This window comes from Megalops cyprinoides, chromosome 6 (genome assembly GCF_013368585.1).
Source record: "Megalops cyprinoides isolate fMegCyp1 chromosome 6, fMegCyp1.pri, whole genome shotgun sequence".
NCBI lineage: Eukaryota > Metazoa > Chordata > Actinopteri > Elopiformes > Megalopidae > Megalops > Megalops cyprinoides.
In genome coordinates, this window is record NC_050588.1 from 39447794 (window position 1) to 39474457 (window position 26664).

Below are 26664 nucleotides of genomic sequence, written 5' to 3' on the forward strand. Positions count from 1 at the left end.
GTCGATGGCTGTTTCTTCGGATGATCATGCCCGTGGGAAGGAAGGCGGGGCGCAGGGGGTGTCACGTGGAGGGAGTCAGGCTGCTGTCACATGGTTTGTGTTTTCTGGTCCGCTGGAGGGAGGGGTCGCCAAATTTAGGCAGGAAAAAGCAGCCAGGTTCTGTAAGTTTGAACGTGAAAACCTGAAAAGCTGAAGGGGACGTACCAGGATCTGCACTGGCTTATTAACATGGAAATTCCAGCCATAAATCTCAAGGTAAACTCGATTTTTTAAATGAAAAGTAACGCTTCTAATTGTGGCGTTAAGTTTTTTCTTGAAAGTTGGGCAACTTTATGAAAGTATTTGAGGTTACGGTAAAAGAAAGGGGCAAACTGTGACAGCTGTGGTTCAGTTGCTGTTTGATTACAATCGGTTATCTACTGTTGACAATACTTTAGCAGTGTATTCTGTATCGGCGAAAAAGCAACGTGTTCCTCGCTGTTCCATAGTATAAATGGCGGAGTTGAATTGGCACTAACGATAAAGCAACAAACTCATCTCAACGTCTCATCTCACGGTGTCTTTACGAACTCGCAGTTTTACGAGAAGTGTGCAGGGTCTTGTTACTCACTATTTTATCATATAGTCTTTCGAACATGTTCTTTATTGTTGAATTATAATGAATATGGCTAGTTGTGCGCTGCCTGGCGTTCGGAAAGCGGTCTAACCGCCCCACAGAGCCCCACAGAGCGCCGCACAGACTGCGAAACGGCTTGCACAGTGCATGGGCCAGTTGCGAAAGTGTGACAAGTGAGCAAGAGTGCCGTGAAGTGACGCGTGTCCGTGTTTGCCCTTTCTGCAGGCCATCGTGCTGGTTCACTGGTTACTGACCATCTGGTGAGCGCCTTTCTCCACACACCTGAGGAATTTCTCTAGTTGTCCCTCTCCACATGAAGCCCGTGTGTCAGCCCGGCACTACAGTGGAGGTGGAGGGGGTGGTGTCAGTATTTCACACAGCCCACTTCAGCTAATGCACGAAATCTTTACATGTGTCTCTGTATACCCGGGTTCATACAATGGCACAGGCATGGATCTCTTCATAAATGCACTTTACAACAACCACTGATAGTCTTTGAGGCATTCTCTTGCCTCTGCAACACTCAAAAGAGTTTCACAAAAAAGCGTGGACTGTTCTGTAGACCAGTCATTTGTTTACATTACAAGTATTTGTTGTAGATTTAAGTAGTATTGCATGTGTGTGTGTGTCCATGCATGTGTGTATGTGTCTGTGTATGTATGTATGTATGTATGTATATGTGTGGATGTGGGTGTGTGTTTGTGTGTGCGTGGATGCGTGTGTGCATGTGTATGTATTTTTGTGTGTCTGTGCTTCACAGGGGCTGCATGATGACCTCACTGCCCTCCTCCTACATTTGGGGGAACTTCAGCATTCTGGCAGTGGGGGTGTGGGCCGTCGCCCAGAGGGACTCCATTGATGCGGTACTGATGGTGAGCTGAAGCCCCGCCCCTTCGCCATGACTCACACCTCAGAGCCCCTGAGTCAGTTCAGCAGCAGTGCTGTGAACTGGATATGGCTGGGAGATCTGCCCCTACTCACCATCCATCTGACATGGCCTGGGCTCAGAGAGCAGAAATCTCATTGGGACATTAATTGCCCAGATTGGAAGAAGTGGACCATGTGATTCCTGTAAAACAGATTGATAATGAACTGGCTGCTGGGGCAGAGCTGTTTCTGGAAATCTGTTACGCTCTTTCAAAGCCTGACTCATATGTGCCCTTTGATGCTTTGTTTATCTGGTGTTTTTTTTTTCAAACTTGTTTGATGGGAAAAGCACTTTAGACCTTTTCATCTATGGGGCTGATGGGAGATGAAGTCTGGAGCTTGATAAATGTAGTCCACACCTTCAAGCAGGGGACTTCCCAGCATGCATCACCTCCCCAACCTGTGGCGGCACCGTGCTGACTGACAGTGATTCCCCTCTTGCAGTTTCTGATGGGGATGACCATCACCATCCTGACGGACATCATCCACTTTGGGATCTTCTACCCGCTGGTGGATCGACCTCACGACGCCTTCCGCTTCAGCATGGGCATGGCCATCCTCAGCCTGCTGCTCAAACCCGTGTCCTGCTTCTTTGTCTATCAGATGTACCGCGAGCGGGGCGGAGACTACAACGTCAACTTCGGTGAGCGGGGGCCCACTGGGGGGAGGGGCAAGGGCGGGGTTTGAGGCTTTGGTCAGAGGGGTACACAGTGGAACAAGGGTTGCATTGTCTCCCACTGCATCCCAGAAGTTACTGATTGAAGAGAAGGGTGATTCGCCCTGCAGAGCTGACAGAGAGAGAGCAGAGGACTTCATGGTGTGTTTTTTTAAACCTGTTCATGCAGTGGCTTGTCCGCTGTGTACACAGTCATGCATCTGGGAGATAAGCACTTAGGGGTTTAGCAGAGAACACGTTTTCCTTGGATGTCTGAGGTATGTGAGCTACAGAGGGCCTTCAGCTTTGAGTCTGAACTCCAGAGGAGTCAGAGCCACATATTCATATCACAAGAGATTCCACTAATCTAGTTAAAGTGACGGTCACAAGATGAGCATGTCCGATATGACTGCCCTTACAGACGTGGCTGTGCTCAGAAAGGGAAGCAGGAACGGAACTTTGAAACTGCTGATTGAGAAACCTTTGCATATATTATGCAAAGTATATATGTTTTATTTGTGATTTTTTGACCTGATTCTCACTTTCAGCAAAGGCTGATTGTCAAATATTGAGGTTTAAAGTGGCATCTAAATATTAAAAGAGGGAGGAAATTGAAGCCACTCTAATTTGCGTCCATCTCAGCTTTTGGTTTCAGTGAAGGATGGCAGTTCCACTATGAATTGTCCAAGTTCCTAAAGTGGGTTGTAGCCAGTTCCTTTTCCCAGTCCCTCAGTCTGATTAGGTAAATGACTACTTCCTCTTCCCCAGCTACTCATGTGCAGTCAGTACTGTGGCACAAAACTGTGGCTGTGCATAGCTGTGGCAATCAGCACACAGACACACACACCCACATGCAAACACGTACACACCCGCATGCACACACACACTCTCTCACACACACGCACACTCACATGCAAACACATACACACCCACACACACACACCCACATGCAAACACATACACACCCGCACACACACACACACGCACATACATGCTCACCAACACTCACACACACCCACCCGCACACACTCTCACACACTCTCACACACTCACTCACACTCACTCATACTCACACACACTCACATACCCACACACACGCACATACATGCTCACCAACGCTCACACACACCCACCCGCACACACTCTCACACACTCTCACACACACTCACACACGCACATACATGCTCACCAACGCTCACACACACCCACCTGCACACTCTCACACACTCTCACACCCACACACACACGCACGCACACACTCTCACACACTCTCACACCCACACACACACACGCACGCACACACGCACACACTCTCACACACTCACACACACACACACACACGCACGCACACACGCACACACTCTCACACCCACACACACACGCACGCACACACTCTCACAAACTCACACACCCACACACACACGCACGCACACACGCACACACTCTCACACCCACACACACACGCACGCACACACGCACACACTCTCACACACTCACACACCCACACACACGCACATACATGCTCACCAACGCTCACACACACCCACCTGCACACACGCACACACTCACACACACTCACTCACACGCACGCACACACGCACACACTCTCACACACTCTCACACCCACACACACACGCACGCACACACGCACACACTCTCACACACTCACACACCCACACACACTCACTCACACTCACACACCCACACGCACGCACATACATGCTCACCAACGCTCACACACACCCACCTGCACACACGCACACACTCTCACACACTCACACACACTCACTCACACGCACGCACACACGCACACACTCTCACACACTCTCACACCCACACTCACACACACTCACACACACGCACACACACACAGGATAATCTCAGGATAACTACAGTTCCCATTTTTCTTTCATCATAGTGTAGTCATGTTGTTGTAATTGTTGATTACATTTTATTTATTCACATTCAATACTGTCCTCCTAGAATTAATTTGTGCTTAAATAAGGTTATTCTTTTAGGTTATTCAGATACTCTGAGGTGATATTCCTTCCACAGAGTGGTCATTTTCATTTTCGTCTTTATTGCGTTAGCGTGGTTGTGTTTTTCCAGAGGCGGGTTTAAGAAGACACACCACAGATCTTTCATCACATCCTGTTTTGTAACGGACCTCGTGTTGCCACTGTTTCCTTTTCACAAAACTTGGCTTTGAGCCACTGTCTGTGATTTTACCCTTCCTTGTCTCCCCTCTTACTGTTTGTGATTTGACCTTTGACCCATACCTTACCCTCCTTTACCTTATCCTCCATTCTGTCCCCGTTTCCTGTTTCTCTCGGCCCCCAGACTTGGAGACCTCGGTGGACAGCCGGTGCACGACGGACAGTTCGGACAGCACTTTGCTGGGCCGACGCTACTGAAGCCCCCCTTCCTGCTGCTGCCTTGTCCCTCCCGCTCAGACAGCCCTCTGTCCCCTCCACCTGCTGGCCTCAGACGGTTTCACTCCGGTTATCATAGCTCTTCTGCTCATGTCTGGCTGCTCGCTTCTGTTTGGCTGCTCTTCTCCGGGGACCAAGTCTGACCGCTGCTCCCCTCTGTGCTGCGGTCATCATCACCCTGCCAATCAAACTCCTCTCTGTCCTCAACCAGCCAATCAGAATCCCCAAAGCCTCCTCTCTGTCCTCAACCAGCCAGTCAGAATCCCCAAAGCCTCCTCTCTGTCCTCAACCAGCCAGTCAGAATCCCCGAAGCCTCCTCTCTGTCCTCAACCAGCCAATCAGAATGCAGGACCTTCCCTTCTGTCATCTCCAATCAGTGTGCAAGATGTCCCTCCCCTTTCTTTATCCTCCTCATCCTCTTTCATGTGAATACAAAAAACTGTGATGCCATGACAACATTTAGGTCACCTTGTCTGTCTCATGCTTGTGTATGTACCGTCCCAGGACCTCTTGTCTGTGTAGTGATGATATGGATATGATAAGTGTAGACTCTTCTGTCCCTGTGTCTGGCTCTGCAGATGCTGTCTGAGATGCTACTGTGTTGGATTTCTCTGTGCTCTGTTTTTATGTCTGTTTGTGTATGTTTTTGTATGTATGTCTTGTCATGCTCTGTATGGCACATTAGGTCTCATTCTAAAAAAAATATGCCTGCAACAGGCTTGTGTTACACATTGTTTGATGGTAACAGCTCACACTGAGCTGTTTAAAAAGGCAAAATTATTATTTAATTAGTGATCTGCGTTAACACTGTAGCCCTGTTTTTCTCCTGCTCTGTATGCAAAGTATGTACAATGGGAAGTGACAAAGTGATCGGCTGGTGCTCTGTTAGGCACTGCGTACGGAACGTGAATTTTTCCCTCAGGAAACTGTATTATTCCACTCTGATATCTGATACCTTTTTGGCAGATGTTTAGTTGTGTTTTATCAGGATTACCATATATATATTTATAATATAATAGTAATTTATTCAGAACATACATTTTTAAATGGTTTATTTTTAATAAATTGTGTTCAAGGAAAGTGTCATATCTGGTGAAAATGTGTATTGATCCAGTGTACTTGTTAATCGGATGTGTTTGACAGTGAGGTGTATGTTTCTGAATAAATGCTGTCTGGAAGATGTACAGAAATGTGGAGGGTTAAGAGAAAGACATTCGCTACATGTCATACATGTGTGCTTTTCCTCAGAATTATGGTGCTGTTTTTTTACCACAGGGTCCTTTGTGTTTGCTAATCAATACCTTCCTATACTCCTTAGCTCTCTCTTTCTGTCTTAGTTGAGGCGAACGAGGTCAGAGGCTGGAGAAATCCATCCAGCATTTCCCCTACTGCATTGTAGCAACAGCATAACAGCGTTGTAGTCATCGTGGCTGTGTGTGCATGTGTCTGTACACGTGTGTGAGTGTGTGTGTGCGTGAGCGATCCAGTGCTGTTGCTGAATGTCCAACCAGGCACTTTTCCTGGGTTTAGATTCTCCTCAGCCCCTGGTTGCCTCGAAGTGAGATGGAGCATGAACAACAGTAAAAGAAAATTCTTTTAATGGAGTTGAAAGCGATGCCTGTACCCTGATCAATACCTGCTTTCCTATTCGAGACATTAGACAAAATAAGTACCGTGGCACAGCAAATAAAGTGCATCTGGTGTTTATATCTGATGTTCTAGTGTCTATAAACCTTTAGGAAAATATTTTTTTAAGAAGTGATGAAACCTTTGTATAAAGGTGCCTTTCAGTTTGGGCAAAGGTGCCAGAACCTTTTCACTTGCACAGTACACCTCCAGCCACTAGATGTTGTCAAATTTCCCTCTGTCTGCAGTTTCATGATACTAATGTCCACTAATTAAGGAAAGCAGCCCATGATAAAATGCATACTTATTTTTATAATGGAGCTTAAGTATTGTTGATACTGTTTGCAAGATCCCAACTTCCCAAATTCACAAGAAGAATAAACAGGCATGTGCAGCTGAATAACTTGATGTCCTTAGCATACCAAGCTGTGGTGGTGAAAAAGTGAAACTGAGTGGAGCTACCTTGTACTATCAGTCAGTATGAACCAATCACAAGACAGTGCTGTCCACATTTATGCACTGACTGGTTAGAATCAGCAAATCATTGATTGCATATGCTAGCTCCACCCATTCTAGGGTTGTGAAGCCTCGCTCTTCCCTCCCATAAAAATACTGTACACTAGTGTTGTTGTCTCTCAGCAGTAATGACTTTGTTTTGGATTCGGACACAATGCTCAGGTACATTGATTAGATGGAGAGAACTGCCTACAGAGACACTCCATAATGGTTGTAATGGTGCTCTGAATGACCAGCTAAGACACAAGGCCCTAGTCCTGATGTGTGTGTACGTGCAATTGAACATAGCAGAAGTCTGACTGTGGTCTGTAATGTGTATAGTGAATATGTGAGTGGATGTAGCAGTATTCTGACCGTGATCTGTGATGTGTGTATGTAATATGTAAGTGGACGCAGCAGTGGTCTGACTGTGGACTTTGTGTCTGTGCAGGCTTCCCCACCGTCGCCCGGAATCGGGATGCCTACCAGTCCATCGACCACCAGGACCAGTCCGGCAGCTCAGCCAATCCGTTCGGCCAGGCACAGGACCCCAAGTCTGGGCCGCGGTCGTACTGAGGGAGGCCGGGAGGGGCGAGAAGGAGCTGGCTGAGGGTGGCTGTCAGCCCATGCTGTGGCAGGGGAGTCTACACATGCTCCGCTCAAAATATCTGCACCCTAAGTCAAGAATCTCTCTTGTGCCACACCCTAACTGTAGCACCAGGAAACCTCTGCCACACCCCTTCTGTAGTACATAGAAATCTCTGCCACGCCCCTTCTGTAGTACATAGAAACCTCTGCCACGCCCCTAATGTAATGCGTAGAAATCTCTGCCACGCCCCTTCTGTAGTACATAGAAATCTCTGCCACGCTCTAATGTAGTACATAGAAACCTCTGCCACGCCCCTAATGTAATGCATAGAAATCTATGCCACGCCCCTTCTGTAGTATATAGAAATCTCTGCCACACCCTAATGTAGTACATAGAAACCTCTGCCACGCCCCTAATGTATTGCATAGAAATCTCTGCCACGCCCCTTCTGTAGTACATAGAAATCTCTGCCACACCCCTAATGTAGTACACAGAACAATACTCCATGCCCCTATTGTAGCATGTAGAAATCTCTGCCACCTGTTGTAGCCAGTGGGGCAACTCACCGTGGTGATGTTGCATCGTACCCCTGCCCCCCACCCCTCTCCAGTCTTGAGATTGGTCTCATAGCTTTTCCTGAGGCAACAGCTCCATCTTTGCTTGATTAGGTCATTTTATTTATTTATACAATGCATTTGGCTTGAAGATGGCGACGTAGGTAGCTTTTTAATCTGTCACTGATCGATTAAAGCCGATCCAAAGAAAGTCAGGAAGAGCCAACGGCAAGCTGTCCTGCAGCCTTACATCAGTCAGGAGTTTCAGTCGACTGTGTGGAATATTTGTATCTTAGGGGAGTAGTCCTGTGGCACTAATGGAGTAGATATCAAAGTGGGTTAGCCCCTCCCTCTCTCTCGTGCTCTTTCTCTTCCCTTTCTTCCTCCCTCTTGTGTCTGTAGTAATAAAAACAGGAGATGCACTGCACGTCCTTTTAACATGTAGATCTCAGCCTGTCTTCGCCCTCTTGCTTCTTTATCTTGCATTAGCGCTCTTACAGGTTTCCATAGGAACCGTGTTCCAGGCGGAGGGAGGGGTAGATTTTTCTCTTGTGCCCTTTTATATGGGTTTGAATGTTACAAAAACACAAACATGTCTGTTACTAATACAGTTTACATTGAATTTATATGTGTTTGGCTGTATGAGAAGTGTTGTGTATTTTGATATAATTTGTGCTGATAATCGCACATCTGAGAGGGAGAACTGTGAGGTTTTGCACTCTTTCTTGGCAGAACTGTTTCAAGGTTATGGCTGCATCTGGGTGATATTTAAAATGGGACCTTGGGGGGGGGGGCTTGCAGGGGTTTTATTTCTTGGTAATTAACAAAATTGTGATTGTTACAGCAAAACATAATAAAAAATATCTGAGGGCCATCTGTAGGTAAGCCAAGCCAACACATTTCTGTTAAGTAGCTTACTACATAAAGTAAAGTGTTGCCACTCAACCCTTGACCTTGAGGGCCACAGCTCTACCCTGGAATTCCACAGTGCCTGTACCTGGAGGGATACAGTATTTAGTCTGGAACAAAACGGTTGTTTATTAAAGCAAACGGCTCCCCCCTTCCTACCCCCACCACCTGATTTGAGGGAGTGTCCGTGTTTCGCATAGATCTGGAAAAGCTTCTGTATTACGGGCAGTCAGGACTGGGTGCACTTGTATGAGTCTGGAAGACCCCACATTGGCAATCAAGAGAAATGCAAAAAGTGATTAGGACAACCGTCTGAAATGTCTCCCTTCAACTTTTACCCTTTCTGGTTCATCTTCTCGCAGTGAATTTGTTGGTAGTAGGATGTGTGTGTCCGTCCTGTACGTATTTATTGCTCAGAGTCTTGAAGACGCCCGCTCGTACTTGATGGCTGAATTGAGGCTCACTGTTATTTAGTTCAGTGTTTGTGGGTGTGCAGGGTCAAGCTGGGGGTCGTCAGGACTTGAGTCTTCATCATTCCACATGTTTTTCATGCTGTTTTATTTTACTGTTCATTTTTTTTACATTACGCTTTACTGAAAAGCCAAAGTGACTGAAGTCTGAGCAGACCCCCACCTGCATGTCTCAGTGCTGTGCAGACGTTGCAGATCTCTTAACAAGAGCTGCCTTACGTTTTATTGCTACTGTGTGTACTATCAGTACAGCTACTACCTATGGTACTGTGTTTCTGACGAGATCGCCTCTGTTTACGTTTTTATTTTTATTTTTAAGTTCCCAAGGGGAAGTGTACTGATGAGTGTCTGTTAAACCCAGCCACTCTTCTGAGTGAAATGTAAGAATTTTTTCATCTAGTTGTCACCTCACTGTAAGCGCCTGTGTGTTCACGTCTGATTGGAAATAAACTCTAATATACTGACTGAACAGGCATTTTGTTATTTATTGTAACTTGTCAATGTATTGTGCTACATATCACAGATATGTAAACATAAACTCATGTTCATGTTTGCAGTAAGGTGGAACATTCGCCTTCAGAGATGAAGCCTCCATGTCCTGTAAACACATGGAGAAAATGGTTAGCATGACAGTACGTGTGGTCGTTAGCGTGGTGGTACGCGTGGTCGTTAGCGTGGTGGTACGTGTGGTCGTTAGCGTGGTGGTAAGCGTGGTCGTTAGCGTGGTGGTAAGCGTGGTCGTTAGCGTGGTGGTACGTGTGGTCATTAGCGTGGTCATTAGCATGGTGGTACGTGTGGTCGTTAGCGTGGTGGTACGCGTGGTCGTTAGCGTGGTGGTAAGCGTGGTCGTTAGCGTGGTGGTACGTGTGGTCGTTAGCGTGGTCATTAGCGTGGTGGTACGCGTGGTCATTAGCGTGGTGGTACGCGTGGTCATTAGCGTGGTGGTACGTGTGGTCGTTAGCGTGGTGGTAAGCGTGGTCGTTAGCGTGGTGGTAAGCGTGGTCGTTAGCGTGGTGGTACGTGTGGTCATTAGCGTGGTCATTAGCATGGTGGTACGCGTGGTCATTAGCGTGGTGGTACGCGTGGTCGTTAGCGTGGTGGTACGCGTGGTCGTTAGCGTGGTGGTACGTGTGGTCGTTAGCGTGGTGGTACGCGTGGTGGTACGCGTGGTCGTTAGCGTGGTGGTACGCGTGGTCGTTAGCGTGGTGGTACGCGTGGTCGTTAGCGTGGTGGTGCGTGCAGTTTCTGTGTGTTTGTGCATGCAGTTTCTGTGTGTTTGTGCATGCCCAGGGGGGATCTCTGAAATGCACTCTATTGTTCTGCAGGCAGCGGCTGACTTGGGTGTCCTTGTCTCCCCTTCGCTTTCCTCTCTTTTTCTCGCCTCTCCTCTCCTGGGTCTCCCTCTCCAGCTGTGACGGTGTTGCTGGGGAGGCTCTGTGATTAGCAGGTGACCTGCTCTTCTCCATGTGTTTGGGTTTTTTTTATTCACTCACAAATTTAATGACGTAACCAACCTGGTCCTTAGGTTCTCTAAGGTTCTCCTTAGGTTCTCCATCTTTGTTCATGGGAGGGAGTTGTTTTGTCATTCTTTGATGTTACATTTTATTCCCATATCAATGTGTGTCCCCTACTCCCAGCAGCAGAGGTCGAGGGTGTAGCACGGAGGTACCAGTGCAGAGGGTGTTGTGAAATTGGCCATTTTGTCACCACATGGAAAGCCTTTCACAGCACCCAGGGATAGTTCACACAGAACTCACTGTGTGTTTTTTCTTTGACCTAATAATAATAAACATTTTATTATAGGCGATAATCGTATCTGAGTGGCCAGAATAAAGAAAAAAAAATGCAGGCTCTTCTGTTGACAAAAAGCAGCTCTTGAAAGGCAATCTGGGGTCGTTTTATTCTGCAAAGCTTACAGCATAGTATGTAGGAGACACTGCTGATACTGGGCACTCTGTGGTTCCTTTGCAGTCCAAGGCCATTTGGAGTGAAAAACACTGGCCCTTTGCAGCACTCTGACAAGAGCTCATCTCCTGGCTGCTGAGGTCACAAAGGAGTTCTCTTCAAAGACAAAAATACAACTCTGAACAGAACAAGACAGAACAGAGTGAACTTCATTAAATACCCAAGATACTTTGTCAGGGGGAGCACCGATACGACGAGGCAACATCAAAACAGACAAGTAAAGACTTACATTCCTGCCGTAAATATGTTAAGGTTACCAGTGCATCTGTGCTTCATGCTAACCCAGCACACAGTGCTATGAGCCCAACTGAAATGAGAACGGGACTTAATGCCGTGCTGCTGACATCGTGGCCAGCAGAATCTCAGTGCTCCTACGTTTAGAACCTAGGAGCCTACAGCAGGGGAAAACCCAGGCGAGTCAGGTGTCTATCTCCTCCCAGAGTCCATCTCTGGAGACGCATCACCATGGCAGAATTGTCATCACCGGCTCTCTCTGCCGCACACATTTCACACCGTCTTTCTCACTCCTCTTTCCTGCTCCCTCACGCTTTCTCTCCTGTCTCTCTCTCACTCTCTTTTTCTCTCCCTTTCTCCCCCCTCTCTCTCTCCCTTTTTCCCTCTCTCTGTCCCTCCCTCTCTCCCCCCTTTCTCTCTCCCTTTCTCTCTCTCTCTGTCCCTTACTCTCTCCCCCCTCTCTCTCTCCCTTTCTCTCTCTCTCTGTCCCTCCCTCTCTCCCCCCTCTCTCTCTCCCTTTCTCTCTCTCTCTGTCCCTCCCTCTCTCTCTTCCCTGGGAGCACCCATGTGACTTGGTGCCTAATTATCGAATGACCGCTCTGGTAATGATTAATATTGTGGAGTGTATAATGAGTCTGGATGCAGAGGTTTTGGGGGGGGGGTGTAGATTATTAAAGAGCACAGTGACACCACACACCTGCCCCTATGTGCTACCATTTCATTTACCTGTTCACTCACGGGAATATACATTAATATACGGTCAGATACTAAATATAAAAGGCCTCCAATGACGTGGAAGGGAGCATGCAGGACCACTGCAGGGGTCAGGCATGGGGGCAGAGGGACAGCTACATCGGTGTGGCACCCCGGAGTGATGATGCATGATGGGACTCCAGCATCCTTTTACAGTGACACCCAGGATGATGTGGTCCTTACTATGTGCACACACATGCACACACACGCACACTCACATGCACACACAAACTTACAATTATGAATGCGGGGTTGGGATATCAGAGGAAAGACCGAGCACTGTTCTGACATTGAAGCGACAAAAGACAAAATTAATTTGTCAAAACCCACGATATATTTGAAAATATTTCACACAGTCTGACATTGAGTGTAGCTATGAATGTCCTGAGTTTGAAAAACCCTGATCTAGGGGACAGTGGTGGGCATTTGAGTAGTTCTTACAGTCTGCAGAGGGGTCTCTGTTTGAGTGTACAGTTATTCTCCTGAATGGGCTTCTGTGTTCCTGTGTGTGTAATTCTAGTGGTCTTGAATTGGGTGCTGTGCTCCTGAGTGTGTAATTCTAGTGGTCTTGAATTGGGTGCTGTGCTCCTGAGTGTGTAATTCTAGTGGTCTTGAATTGGGTGCTGTGTTCCTGAGTGTGTAATTCTAGTGGTCTTGAATTGGGTGCTGTGCTCCTGAGTGTGTAATTCTAGTGGTCTTGAATTGGGTGCTGTGCTCCTGAGTGTGTAATTCTAGTGGTCTTGAATTGGGTGCTGTGTTCCTGAGTGTGTAATTCTAGTGGTCTTGAATTGGGTGCTGTGTTCCTGAGTGTGTAATTCTAGTGGTCTTGAATTGGGTGCTGTGCTCCTGAGTGTGTAATTCTAGTGGTCTTGAATTGGGTGCTGTGCTCCTGAGTGTGTAATTCTAGTGGTCTTGAATTGGGTGCTGTGTTCCTGAGTGTGTAATTCTAGTGGTCTTGAATTGGGTGCTGTGCTCCTGAGTGTGTAATTCTAGTGGTCTTGAATTGGGTGCTGTGCTCCTGAGTGTGTAATTCTAGTGGTCTTGAATTGGGTGCTGTGCTCCTGAGTGTGTAATTCTAGTGGTCTTGAATTGGGTGCTGTGCTCCTGAGTGTGTAGTTGCACTTTGTGTCTCACTGACCACTGGATGAGGTCAAGGGGGCCCCAGGGGTCAGCAGAGGGGAGAGTATATATGAGCTTCAATGCATTTATTCCTTCAAATTGAATTCATGCAGCTAATTGCTTTTTCATGAGTCTTGACCTTTCACACGGGGGACACATTCATTCTGAAAGTTATGGTTTCCCAGGCGGCTGCACAGTAATTTCTCCCAGTGGGGACTTGCAGGGGCAGTGCCATCTCTCAGAGCTGATTAATGTCCTAACTACAGCGGTGTAACATCACCAACCTGCCTGTCTGAACAGGGTGTCGTGTGGAAGGGACTCAAATGCACATATTGAGCTGCAATGAGCAACAAAGAGGGAGCACTTGCCTCAAAGCTGCGCTGTGAATCATGCCTGCAATTACAGCTCTAGGCTCTAGGTAGATGATGGTTCACTGGCTCGGCGCCAGGAGAAAATACAGGTGGGTAACTGCAAACCGGGGGGGGGGGGGGGGGGGGGGGGAGAGAGTCATAAATACTGTGTAGACATCAGGATATAAGGAGACAACTGGGCACCTAAGCACCCCCACAGTGCTGGGACTGATGGTTGGCATTCACCTGTAAACTGAAGCAACTATAAAGCTCATCCAACAAATTTGTGCAAAAGAAGACCAGACATAAACGAAAATGTAAATGTAGATAATAATAATAATAATAATAATAATAATAATAATAACAATAATAATAATAATAATACAATAATATCCAGGGTCAGTGTTTGGCCCATTACGCACGCCCCAATTGTAACAAGAAAGAAGAGCAACTCTCTGACCAAACCAAAGGGAGTCCTGTTCCACTCGGAGAAATGTGATATCAGTAACCAATAACTACACTATATTCGCACTGGCCTGCATTTCATATGAAGTATCTAATAAATTCAGGTGGCACACGGGACTGAAAGAGGAGGAGACGGAGGGAGATGCGGAGAGATGAGGAGCAGACTGCTGTCCCTTCCCCCGCGCTGGGACTCTCCAGACCGCGGAGCTGACGCTGACAAACGTTCCGCAGCGCTGGAGGCGAGGACGGCTACACCTGCAAAAACTGACAAACGAGTGCGGGAGTCTGGATTCGGAGTGGGGGAGTGGGGTGGGTGTAACGGCCACCTCGTCCATCGGCCAGTATGGGTACAGCTGTCGTTGCTGAAATTCTGCTTGTCGATCCTGCAGTTCCAGGTTTCAGTGTGATGCTTCCCCTTGAAGATAATCCCCAAATGGCCAAATCTGACAAACTCATGGCTTTTACTCACAGTGATGCTGTCTTTCTTGTCCATTTTAGTAGAATTAGTTTCATGTTTTCTGAACACGTTTGCTCGTAGCGTCCTCTAGAGGCAAGAGTCTATTGTACCGGTTTTATCACTGAAACAGAGATTTTTAATTACTAAATTTTAATTAATTAATTACACAGACCCCACAAATTATGACATATTGCCGTGAGAAAAATATCAACGATTTTCCCGTTTATTGCATTGTCTGAAGTGGCAATGAAAAGCGGTATTGTTCCACATATTTACTTCTTCCAATTAATTCTAAAGTATTTACGGAAATGTGAATACTATATTAGCCGCTGAACAAGGAGTATGCAGCCTTATTAAATATCCAGAGATCAACACGGCTTCATTTCAGAGTTACTGGAGTGATCACTAAAGGGACAGAAATGTCTCCAGACAGAAAATGTTTATAAATTTAAAAATGCTGGCTTGGTGTCAACGACACTATCATTGATTTATATTTTATGATTTATGTTTATTCGACTAATAACCTCTAGAGGGAGACAGATACCCACACCGAGTGGGTACTTGTGTCGGGGGGGTGGAATCAAACCCGCAAATCTCGCGATGTTTCCCCGGCAAATCTCCAGTTCCCAACATGGCAGGTAGTAAGTTAGCGTTAGAGGGGCGAGTGAGTATAATAAGCTTTATTCTGGGACTCTGTGTTATTTTAATTCCACATCTTTCGTCACTGGGATCGCATGCCCCCGGGATTTTCGACTATGTGCCGGAGATACGGGACAAAATAGCCATCGCTGTTTATCTGGTTGTGATAAACCTCTTCTTGCTTGCCGTATACAAAGGACCAATGTATAAGGTAAGGATGAACAGGCGTGTAGCAGTTCTGTCATCTTGTGTGGTACCTGCTGATCGTACCTGTAGCCGTTTCTTGTACTGTGTGAAAAAGCGTGACTAGACGTTCCTTCTCATCATTTCCTCATAACCATCAATTACATTTTGGCATCTGTGAGTGAGGAGTCTATGTCTCACATGTTAGGTAGCTACCTAGTCAGTTAGGCAGTTAGCAAATTGCGTTAGCTAACAAAAATGTAAGACAGGGAGCCCTGACATCGCTGAGACCCACTTCACATTATATTGTCTGGTTGGGCCCTATGTAAGTCGCAAGACTTTTTTTCAAACTACTTCTTGGTTGACTTCCTCAGTAAACCGCAGGGAAAGGTTCCAGGAGTATTCATTGCGCTGGTACTTGTTTACCTCCTCGATTCAGTGTAAGCACACCGTTATTATTGATATCTGGAGATGACACGTGTTTTCACATGACTGCGGGTAACAGGAGATGGTGCGCTGCGGCTCGCGCTCTGCCGCCCTGCCCTCGTGCTCCCTGTCCCGGGGGACAGCTCGCGAGCGCTCGAAGTCGAGCTCGCGCCGTCTCAACTCCAGCCCCCAGTTTGAACGGTGTCTTGCAAATTGAGATGGTTATCAAATTATAGATTATGTATAACACTGCTTGTAATATAAACCTACAGCCGGGCTAAACATCTTTGAGGGGCATGCCTATCTCTCTGTACCTCCCTCAGCCCTTCTCGTTTACGTCTCCTTTTGTCCTTGATCTCTCTCCGTCCCTCCCAGGTGGCTGTGCGAGCCTGCTTCCTGGGCTTCATCTTTGGCTGTGGATTGCTGATCAGTTTAGGTCAAACAACATGGACACACTTTGGTTGGTAAGCAGTTATGATGAATGCATACAGATCACGATGTGGGTATCCTGGGAAATGTAGACTTTCTCCTTCTCTACATCCAGACCGTCTCTTACTAAAGCAACTGGAGTGCCTCTGGGTGAAAGTTTGGAGTTTTGAATCTGAATGTACGTTTGTGTGTGTCCACAGGTACATGTGCTCCCTGTCGTTCTTCCACTACTCGGAGTACCTGGTGACAGCCATGATTAACCCGCACAGCCTGTCCTTAGACTCGTTTCTGCTGAACCACAGTGTGGAGTACACAGTGGCTGCCCTGTCCTCATGGCTGGAGTTCACCGTGGAGAAGCTCCTGCTCCCAGGTCTGTCCTCCCCTGGTGTGACTTTTATGTGGTGCTTCCAACAGCAGTAGGATTGCAGGTGTGTGTGTGTGTGTGTGTGTGTTGGACATAGCAGCGCCATCTTCAGAGAGTTTAGCTCCAAGTACTCTTGGCTTGCAAGATTTCAGCGGCGCAAATTTTACACTTCTGGCGAGGCCAGCCAGAGTGAAAAATCTCTCCTTTCCATCCCTGATGTCCTGTACATACAGTTCTCTATGTTTTTTGTCGCCCACGTTGTCTGTTAAGGAAGTGCTGGGTCAGCATGGAAAAATATTACTCCGGTCGTACAGATTTGGAGTTTTAGACTCATTAGATTAGTCGTTATAGTGTACAGAACAGTGCTGTTTTTAGCAATAAATTGCAATCCACTACCCTTTTTCTTGTTCATTCAAATGGATGCCTTTATTTGTACTAAACTTCCAAATTGCTTTTTTGTGACCAAGAAATAGTTTGGAGCGTGATATGTGTTAGTGTTTGGGGGAGAGACCAGGAAAGTTTGTAGTGGTATTGAGTGGTATTGTGTGTGTGAGGGTGAATGTGAGCTTTTTATGTGCGACTGCGGCAGTGAGTGCGGCTGTGACTGTGTGTGTGTGTGTGTGTGTGTGTGTGTGTGTGTGTGTGAGAGTGTGAGTGTGTGTGTGAGTGTGTGTGTATGGAGTAAAGCACAGCCTCTCTCTCTCTCTCCTGCAGAGCTGAAACACTGCCGTTGGCTCAGCCTGCTCGGGTTACTCATGGTGGTGTGCGGGGAAGGCCTGCGAAAGTCGGCCATGCTGACCGCCGGCTCCAACTTCAACCACATCGTGCAGAACGAGAAGGCACAGAGCCACGTGCTGGTCACCTCCGGGGTGTACTCCTGCTTCAGACACCCCTCCTACGTGGGCTGGTTCTACTGGAGCATCGGCACACAGGTACACCTGTCTGATAGGAACACATCCAGGTGAGCAGTGTACATACAGGAACACACACAGCCAGGCTGTCCGTGGCTTAGTGTATGTGTGTCATTAGAGAAAGCACATCCATCAATTCATCCCCAGTACAACCGTTACAGGTGTTTGGCTATCCAGGGCTGGATGAGTCTTTTTGCAGGGGTATGAGCATTTCACTGGTCTCGTTTGGCTCTGTTAGCTGAGATGGCTTCCCCAGCCCTCCCGGGCCTGTGCCGCACCTCACCCTGCGTTTGCGTGTTGCAGGTGGTGCTGTGTAACCCCGTGTGCGTGCTGGGCTACACGCTGGCCAGCTGGCGCTTCTTCCGTGAGCGCATCGAGGAAGAGGAGCTCTCCCTCATCCTCTTCTTCGGAGAGGAGTACCTGGAGTACAAACGCAAGGTGCCCACCGGCCTGCCCTTCATCCAGGGCATCTGCGTGGACCCCTAAACCGGCGGCGAACGGAGTGAGGAAGAGTTCAGCATTTATCTATAAGAAGAAATGAAACGGTGGAGACCCTCCTCAGATCGGTGCCGAAAGGGGAGGGAGGGAGCTGGCAGCCTGCAACGCTGTGGCTCCACCCCCTGGCTGCCAGGAGGTCGCAGTGCCCTATCAGGCACAGGGAGACACTGACATGCTAAGCACCGAAGCCCCGCCCCCCTCGCTGCAGGACGGCCCCATATCTGCATATCTGACCACACCCCCAAGCAACCCAGACCACAGTTGCCAGTGCTCCTTCCTGCTTATTTAAGATTTGGGGATTTGATGCCCTGTTTATATATTTATTTATTTACTTTCAGCCTGCAGTTAGTTCTGCAAAGAGATTCATCATTCCACTTGAATGAGTCTGAGAGCATTATGGGTTTGTATATCACTAACTAGTCTTTCATTGGAAAGCATGTGTGTCTGAGGATGATGTTGGATTTGGCTTAAGGAGAAAAATGCCACAGTTTCGAACGCCTTGTCCAGGGGCTCTGTGCTTGTTTACATAAGTAACTAATGCAAGTTTGAGTTTGAAATTCTGTGCCGCTCTTAGGCCCTGATTGTCAGTGTTGCACTGGCATGCCTTTTAACACTCCTCATGAGTTTGGATGTGTGGCAGTGTAGAGACTTTTAAGATGAGACAGCTGGAATCTGAAGTGTGTCTGCAGTTTACTTCAGTTGGCCTGAAAGACCCAGAGAAGCTAATTTTAGCCATTCCTCCCCCACGGCCTTTCTCCCCCTCAGCTGAAGGCTGTGTGGTGTGAAAGGGGCAGATCTCTGTAGCTCACATGTGATATGGGCTCTATTTATCTTTAGTAGGAGCCAGGTTTGAAATACCTCATTGACTGCTGAATTTTATTTTTTTTTATCTTATTAATTTTTTGGACCTTTTTCTGTGGTATTATGTTCTGTAAGTTGTTCATTCTCACACATACTGTACTGATGATTGTCATCAACGGTAAACACTGTGGAAATGAGAAGGAGGAGAAAGACACTGTCCGTCAATGTAATGGTACATCTCTGACGTCTCCTTAACTCCCTGGGAGCTGAGCTGTGCTGGTTACCAAGAGGGTCAACAATTGGTGGGTGGATGAGTGTGTCCAGTTGGGCTTGTTTGCGTGCTTTAAAACCAGGATTCGAACATGGAGTACCACCACTGTCCAGAATCCTTCTGGGAATGTCTCCCTTCTTGCATTCATTTTCATTGTAAATATGTACTCTACTGGGAGAACTCTGAAGTGCTTTTATATTGTATTTTATTAAAAGTTCTTGTTGGTGGTGGGGGTCAGATGCGGAAATAAACATGCTTGAGTTACTGAAGTATTTGATGGGTTTTGTGAAGGTTCCAGGTGGTGTGGATGGAGTTCAGGGAGATCCAGGCTTTACCGCTGCAGCTCTCTTCGTAATGCTGTTCGTGGAACCAGAACCAGAACCAGAACTCCAAAATGAGAACGGACACAAGCCCATTCTAATGCACATGCTGCAGAACACCACTCAGCCTGGGAGTTGTTAAATGCATGAATAACCAGGCTGAAATGCTGCTCTTTGTGCTCTCACATGGTGGCAGCCTTGGGTGACACCAAAACCCTGCTAATATCACTCCTTGCTGTCACACAATTGCTTAGCCAGGGAAAAAATTAATTATACTGTATTTCCTGAAGGGCAATATAATTATAACAAGAAGAAACAAACTTTGGGGAGAAAACGCGTGTAATGAAGAGTTGTACTTAATGTTAAACAAGCAACGAATCATTTTCTTTAGGATGCAGCTAAATCATTAATTCAGTATCAAAAATACTTACAGCCTGACAAGCAAGCACTGCATCAACATGTTTTTTGATCAATTGATTCAACAGAACTGTTAGTCACATTGACCTCAGCAGGCTCACAATTTAGTCCTAGACGTATATGGTGCCATTAAGAGCACAGAGATCAAGATTTCTGAACACAAATGTATTTATTCCACTCCCCATCCCATTCCGGGAATCCACAGAGGAGACGTTTTCCAGGCAGTCAGACGGTGACAGAAGATGCGAGAGGAGACAGCGGGAAGACTCGAAGCGTAATGTGAAACCATTTTGTTCTTGTCAGCACCAATAAATATAGTACCGATGGGGCTGATACTGACTCTGCTTCCCGAGTTACTGCACCCATTAGCTGCCACTAGGGAGAAAATATTGACGAATGTAAGCATATCTGTGTAACTGCAATGGCACAGATTTCTATTGAAAATTACAGCAACAGAAAGAACAAAGTATGGTATTAAAATTGTGCAATAAAATAATAGAACATGTTTCTTGTGTCTGAACCCCTGTAACTGAAGAATAAGTACAGGTTGATTCAGGAAGTGTTAGCACACCCTGACGCCCTCTCCTGCCAAACAGGTGAAGCAAAGTGTGTCTGGCATGCTTCAATAAGATGCCCTGGTGTTGCTGTAAGTGGTGTTGTTGGGCCTAGGGGGGCACTCTTCTCTATGGGCCAAATAAATCCAATACTCGAGCACAGAGACAGAGGCATTGTGCTGTAGACAGTGCCACTCTTTGGATGAGGCATCAAAGCAAAGTCCTGACTCACTGTGGCCATTAAAAATCCCACTGGCACTGACTGAAAGAATAAGGGTGTTAACCTCAGGGGACTGCCCTACAGCTGATGAGCTGCATGATAGTTGCCCAATCTGTTCTCTAAATGAGAAATTAGTTTGCTTTCAACCTACCTGAATTCCTGCATAGTTTCAAATCAATTGTTACTCCTCCAAAATGACAATAACAATAACCATAAAGCATAACCATTTGGTTTCCACTCCCACAAACTACACAGACTTTACTGCCCTTCAGTGATTCAGTTACAGTAAAAGACGAATATTCATTTGGATATAAAGGAGTTTAATTGAGTCCAGGCCTGTTTCGATCCCGCCAAAAAGCATTGGTTGGGGTTGTACAAAAATCACAACTGCGCTTACACACTGATCTTAGAAAGATCAAGAGAGACACCTTGTGGCTACAAGGCATTCCTCGGTTACGTTTAAAGGCTTTATGATTTGTTATTTATAATAACAATATGTGACGTGTTATTTATAATACTTTCATTCATTTATCAACGACGCATATCAGCAGTTCCGGAACTGTAAAAAGCAAAACAAAAGCAAAACAAAAAACCAAAATCTTTTACAGCTCTTATGTTATATCGCCTCATAGACGTATTTTACTCTGTTGCTGTAGGAAAAGCGGTCAGAGCATCAGTCAAACCTCGAGTCGTCGATCCCATCGATTAGCTCTGTGTCCGATTAGCTGCGTCTGAAAAGTGTCAACGCGGCTGCGCAGCCCTTCAACTTCCTTTCTGCTGAGATTGTCCGCCATGGCTCCGCTGGTGAGTATGACCATGCCTCACTAAATTGTGGAGTAAGTTGCATTTTTAAAATCTGAACCTGTTTAAAATCAGCGCTTGTTAACTCGTAGACGAACAGGTTCACACATTTGAGCAGAACTGCCGGTTTAATGCTGTAAGCACATAATTACGCGGGTTTGTTGATAGGCGATTTCTGAATGAGGCCTTCCCGCTGAGAAGCACGTTGTAGCCGCAGCTAAGCTGCTACAGCGTGCGTCCCGGAGGCTGCCCGGTCTGCGTGCGTCCCGGAGGCTGCCCGGTCTGCGTGCGTCCGGGCAAACTGCAAATGCCACTCTAACGAATAAATAGTAAATATATTGGTGACAGGCAGAAGACAGGATGGTGGCAGTGCTGTTGATGACGGGGGAGGGGGGTACTTGAGATTTAGTACCCCATTACTTGAGATTTGGTACCCCATTACTTGACGAGGCGAATGTTATGTTTGCAACTTTAAGCACTCAGGTTGTTAGATTGGTAACTGGGCTGGTGCAGCGTGGGTCGATGAATTAAAATCCGTGTCTGGCATTCAGCGAACCATTTGATGTTACTTGGTTCCCCCTGAATGCATGTAATAGAACTGTAATTTAAATGTGACAAGGTAACATTTGTGAATAATGAAATTATCCAAGAGTTGTGTAGGAATGTTAGCTGAAACGTCCGGGGGGGTGGGGAACATGTGTTGAGCGTTGCCATGCACAGCCTCTGTCTCTTACTCCACCTGCAGAAAAAGCAGACCCCCAAAGGTGGCAAGAAGAAGAAGCAGGTCCTGAGGTTCACCCTGGACTGCACCCACCCTGTGGAAGATGGCATCATGGATGCTGCCAACTTTGTAAGTTATCTCCACACTTTGTAAGTTATCTCCAGACTCGCAGACCTGTCTGACTGCTGTGCATTTAGGTCCATGGCTGAGCTGCCCGTTTGCGATTCTTACTCAGCGTGTGCTGGGGAGTGCTGAGACCGGCCGCAGGTGTTTATGTGGAGTGGAGCCCGTAATAACCCTGCGAGGCAGAGGTGTGAGAACAGCAGCAGTGTAGTTAGGGCAGCTGTCAGCCGACGGTAGCCGTGTTCTTGGCTTCCCTTAGTTTCTAGGCTGTCTAGTCCGGCTAGCGCGAGTTAACTAGTGGTAGGGCTTGAATGGTGTTGTGCTCACACTCACTGGTCTGTTAGCCTGGTCTGACACTGTTGCTCATTCTTCTTGAATGGATACACGTCTGTTCTTTTGTGCTGGAAGTTGCTGTGGGGACGAGCGTCTGCTGAATGAGTGTAGTGCAGTGCAGGGAAGGGGCAGTGTGACCTGCCGGCAGCTGTTGCGCGGTGCTGTGGAGATGGGAGGGTGCTGTGACCGGCTGGGCGTGTCCTCCACCTGTCTGTCACAGGAGCAGTTCCTGCAGGAGCGAATCAAGGTGAACGGAAGAGCAGGAAACCTCGGCGGGGGCGTGGTCACCATCGAGAGGAGCAAGAGCAAGATCACTGTGACCTCGGAGGTGCCCTTCTCCAAAAGGTAGGGCGCCGCACCCCTTCTCCCTGAATTTAGGGCGCTCGCCCCGTTTCTGCAGCAGCGCTGCGGCTGCTTCGGGGCAGGGGTGGGGCCTGCTTCCTGCCCCCTGCAGCACGGCTGTACCCCCGTGACTGTTTTGTAGCAATCTGTGTCTGACCATGTGACTGCGGTAGCCGCCTGTGGCTTCTGGGCTCTCAACATTAGCTAGAGCTTTGTAAGACGCTTTTCTGACAGGAAAGGATATACAGGACACGACGTTTGATCAAGTCTTACTAATGCGCTGTGCTGTGTGCTGTAACGAAGCAGACATCTCTGTGGTGCATTCAAAGCGAAAGTAGCCGTCTTATTTGTAATAGCGGTAGAATGACTGTCAGTAATGTCTGTGCTTGTATTGTTTATGATGCAGGTACTGGGCACGATAATGCCGTAAGTACCAGCATTATGCATTAGAAACGATTAGAAGTAATTAGTACAGGAAAATTTTATAGTCATCATTGAGCAGTATCTGTGGACTTGGAGCCGGTTGTGGAGCTGGAGACCGACAGACTGCAGAGGTCATGACACAGATTGTTGGTTTTTGAGCACTTCAGATGTGGAGTACAGAAATGGAGCCCATGCATGTAACAGTGAATTGAAATCATTATTGTACCTCATGTGCCTCCCCTGCCTGTGATTAGGTGGATGGCACACCTACATTTTTAGTAAAGGTGGTCATGTAAAATAACAAGCAACTTGCAAACAGTGTAAATGCATATGTCGTTTGGAAGCTGATATTATAACTATGGTCCATTACATGTGCATTTCCTCATACTTTTTGACATTTGACACTTTGCAGAATACTAACATATACACTAGCAAATATATGTTAGTGTTAGTAATGGAAATGCGATTCTATGTGGTATGAGTTAAGCACCCTTGGGTGGTACTGTAAAGGTGCGAGGAACTTGATGTACAGGCCGTGTCTGAAGATTTGGGGTATTTTAGCTTCATGGAAAAAATGTGCCATTGTGTTTTCAGTTAAGTAATGTGGGACAGAAAGTTTCAGTTGTTAGGTGATGTGGAACAGAAGGTTTAGTGTACCTAATGTCATGTTCATTTTCATATTGGTAAAAATTAAATGGCACACTGAATTTAGTTTCTGTAGTGACTTGCAGAGAATCTTTTTTTATGCGTATGAAGAGGTTGAGCTTTTTTCTGTGTCTGTGAAAACCAGCCCTTCTACCTGCTGCTGTAGACCGTCCCAGGTCCCCAGAGTGGCAGGCGTGCTTGAAGTGTCACACTCTGAAAAGCATTTCTTACCAATGTTGAAATGAGATAAAAACAGCTCGTCATCAAGAGTTAAAACTATGTACATTAAGCATTAAAACTTTACACTGAAACGTACGTGAATGGTTGAGACATCCAATACCTTATAAAGGTGAAACTGAAGTTCAGTAAAAAGGTTACCGCTTTGATGCAGAGATTGATTTGTGTGCTGTTTACTGTATATACTGTCTGGCAGACATTGTTAGACCTGGCTGGCTATTCTAGAGGAAGAGGAAAAAGATGAAGAGGTTAAAAAAAGAGAAACTTTGGTTTCATGCTGTGTGGATTCACAGATCCTGTCTGCGTGCGCATCAGCAGATGCAGTGCGCTCAGGCATAGACAGGGCCATCCAGAAGATGTAAAGATCTGTTCATCTGTGCAGCATTGATTCGGAAAAACAACCCTGCTGTTCTTTACTGCGTTTCTGTTCCCTGCGCCTGGAATAACACCCATGCATAATTTTAGCACAGACTGCAGAATATTTTTATGAATAAAGTGTAAAGATGATTTTGAAATATTCTCAAAAATTTCTTATGGTGTACTTTGAAGTCACTTTCAGATGGAGCATGGCAATGCGGAGAAGCCCTTTTTAAATGGATTTTATCACTAAAGACTGTTGCACATCGCTGCTGGCATTAATCACAGAGTTGTTTTTTTAGACAGTAGCTGACCTGGTCAGACAGACCTTCATTCCAACCGCCATGGTTAAGGAGAACTGTCCTGTGGTATCAGGAGGAAGGGAATTAAAGAACATATGCACTTCATAATTAGACATTAAAACTCTGCCTGTCTTCAGGTCTAGACTTATTAACAGCTGAGGGAATATGTCATTTGGACTACCACAGCTGGCAGCACTAAGAGGTTTTGTCAATTGGCGCTGAGTTACTAAGGAAAAAAGATCTGTAAATACCTACGGTGACAAAAACAAGAACAAGAGAAGAGAATGAAGCCAGTTTCCGCTGGGACAGATGATCACTGTCGGCAGTTAGTGGGGAGGAAAAGCTCCCTGCATGGATCTGAAACGACAGCGTATTATCACTCATGATTGATGTGGAATAGAACTTCTGTCTAAATAATGACAGTCATAAACTGACAAATTGCTGTATGACAATCCTCCATTCATAAGATCTGCAGAGTGATTACACATGGCAAAACAATCAGAAAGTGAAAAATATGAATGTCATATTATTATGACAAGTATTATACACACACGTACACACCACAAGCTGTGTCCATGTACAGACACGTACATACATCCATTTTCATGTAACGGCATGATCAGGTATATAATAAAAATCAAAACAAGACTTCAATAACATGTAAAATTTTTCAAAACATAAGGCCAAAAACATGCTCATTATTCAATCTTTGGGTGCCACTGTTCAGTGTAAAAATGCAAAAGGTCTGTTTGCTTATGTCTATCTTAACTCTTTGAATGTTTTTATGAGCATAATTAGTTTACCTGTTTGGTGTTGTGAGTGGTAGTATTGGTTAAACATATAATATCAGTACAAATAAACAGCAGTATAGCTACTATTTCTGAATTTTTGAACTTCTGAAGTGTGGAGTCTTAATTAGTCACTGAACTTGTTCAGCTTAGCTGTAGTGGGTGAGTCCAGTGTGGCCAAAGCCTGAGTATTTACTTAAAACATGCTGAAAAGCTGTTATAGCACTATAATCCTACACAGACATAGTTCAGGAAAGCCGGTGTAGCCTCCCCCATGAAAGTACGAAGGAAAGGTAACACCTTGTTTCCTTCTATCTTTTCCACGGCACTTTGGTCTTAACTTTGCCCTCTTGTACTCTCCATCTCATATTTAGGTACCTGAAGTATCTGACAAAGAAGTACCTGAAGAAGAACAACCTGAGAGACTGGCTGCGTGTGGTTGCTAATACCAAGGAGAGCTACGAACTTCGCTACTTCCAGATCAACCAGGACGAGGAGGAGGAGGAAGATGAGGATTAAGCCCCACGCCTGTCACTTTTGTATATTCAATAAATTCTTAAAATATTTCCACCATCTGGCTGGCTTTGTGTTTCGCCGTGGGGCGGGGGGTTCTGTACCTGGAACTGCGTTCCTGTATGTGTGGGTTCAGCGATGCAGAGGTCTCCTCCCTGTTAAGCAGGGGTGAGGATGCTCAGTGTTGGTCTGTGCTCTCAGTATTTGTATGCAGTGTGTATTGGCTGGCTGGATTGGTAGCCCAGCGTGGCACTGCATGCTGAATACTGGAGGGGCGCCACATAATCTGTTTACCCCTCAGTGGCTGTAGCTGCAGCACTGGCTGGGAGCCCACCCGGGTGCTCCAGGAGATGCACACAGAAGAATAATGCTTTGTGTTGTTGACTTGGAGTAGCTGTGCAGTCTTAGTTGCAGATTTAGACTCCCTGAA

The 26664-nt window shown here is 46.4% G+C and overlaps 3 protein-coding genes across 4 annotated transcripts; all 3 read left to right on the forward strand.

The window, feature by feature from the left end:
* Positions 1-135: 135 nt before the first annotated feature.
* On the forward strand, positions 136-7451 carry LOC118779673 (type-1 angiotensin II receptor-associated protein-like). 2 transcript variants are annotated; one of them, XM_036531857.1, is made up of 5 exons: positions 136-255; positions 842-876; positions 1377-1488; positions 1988-2186; positions 7203-7451. In XM_036531857.1, exons 1-5 carry the CDS (start codon positions 229-231, stop codon positions 7325-7327), a joined length of 498 nt encoding a protein of 165 aa, XP_036387750.1. In that variant the 5' UTR covers positions 136-228; the 3' UTR covers positions 7328-7451. The 2 variants fall into 2 exon arrangements, with proteins under 2 accessions (XP_036387750.1, XP_036387751.1); XM_036531858.1 differs by lacking the exon at positions 7203-7451 and adding an exon at positions 4539-5129.
* Positions 7452-15247: 7796 nt separating this feature from the next.
* On the forward strand, positions 15248-18327 carry LOC118779955 (protein-S-isoprenylcysteine O-methyltransferase-like). The gene is made up of 5 exons (XM_036532310.1): positions 15248-15466; positions 16240-16328; positions 16494-16663; positions 17372-17589; positions 17872-18327. The coding sequence occupies exons 1-5, from the start codon at positions 15248-15250 to the stop codon at positions 18052-18054; spliced, it is 879 nt and encodes a 292-aa protein (XP_036388203.1). The 3' UTR covers positions 18055-18327.
* Positions 18328-21431: 3104 nt separating this feature from the next.
* Positions 21432-26291, forward strand: LOC118779279 (60S ribosomal protein L22-like). Its single transcript, XM_036531313.1, has 4 exons — positions 21432-21453; positions 22196-22300; positions 22848-22972; positions 26096-26291. Exons 1-4 carry the CDS (start codon positions 21442-21444, stop codon positions 26238-26240), a joined length of 387 nt encoding a protein of 128 aa, XP_036387206.1. The 5' UTR covers positions 21432-21441; the 3' UTR covers positions 26241-26291.
* Positions 26292-26664: the final 373 nt, after the last annotated feature.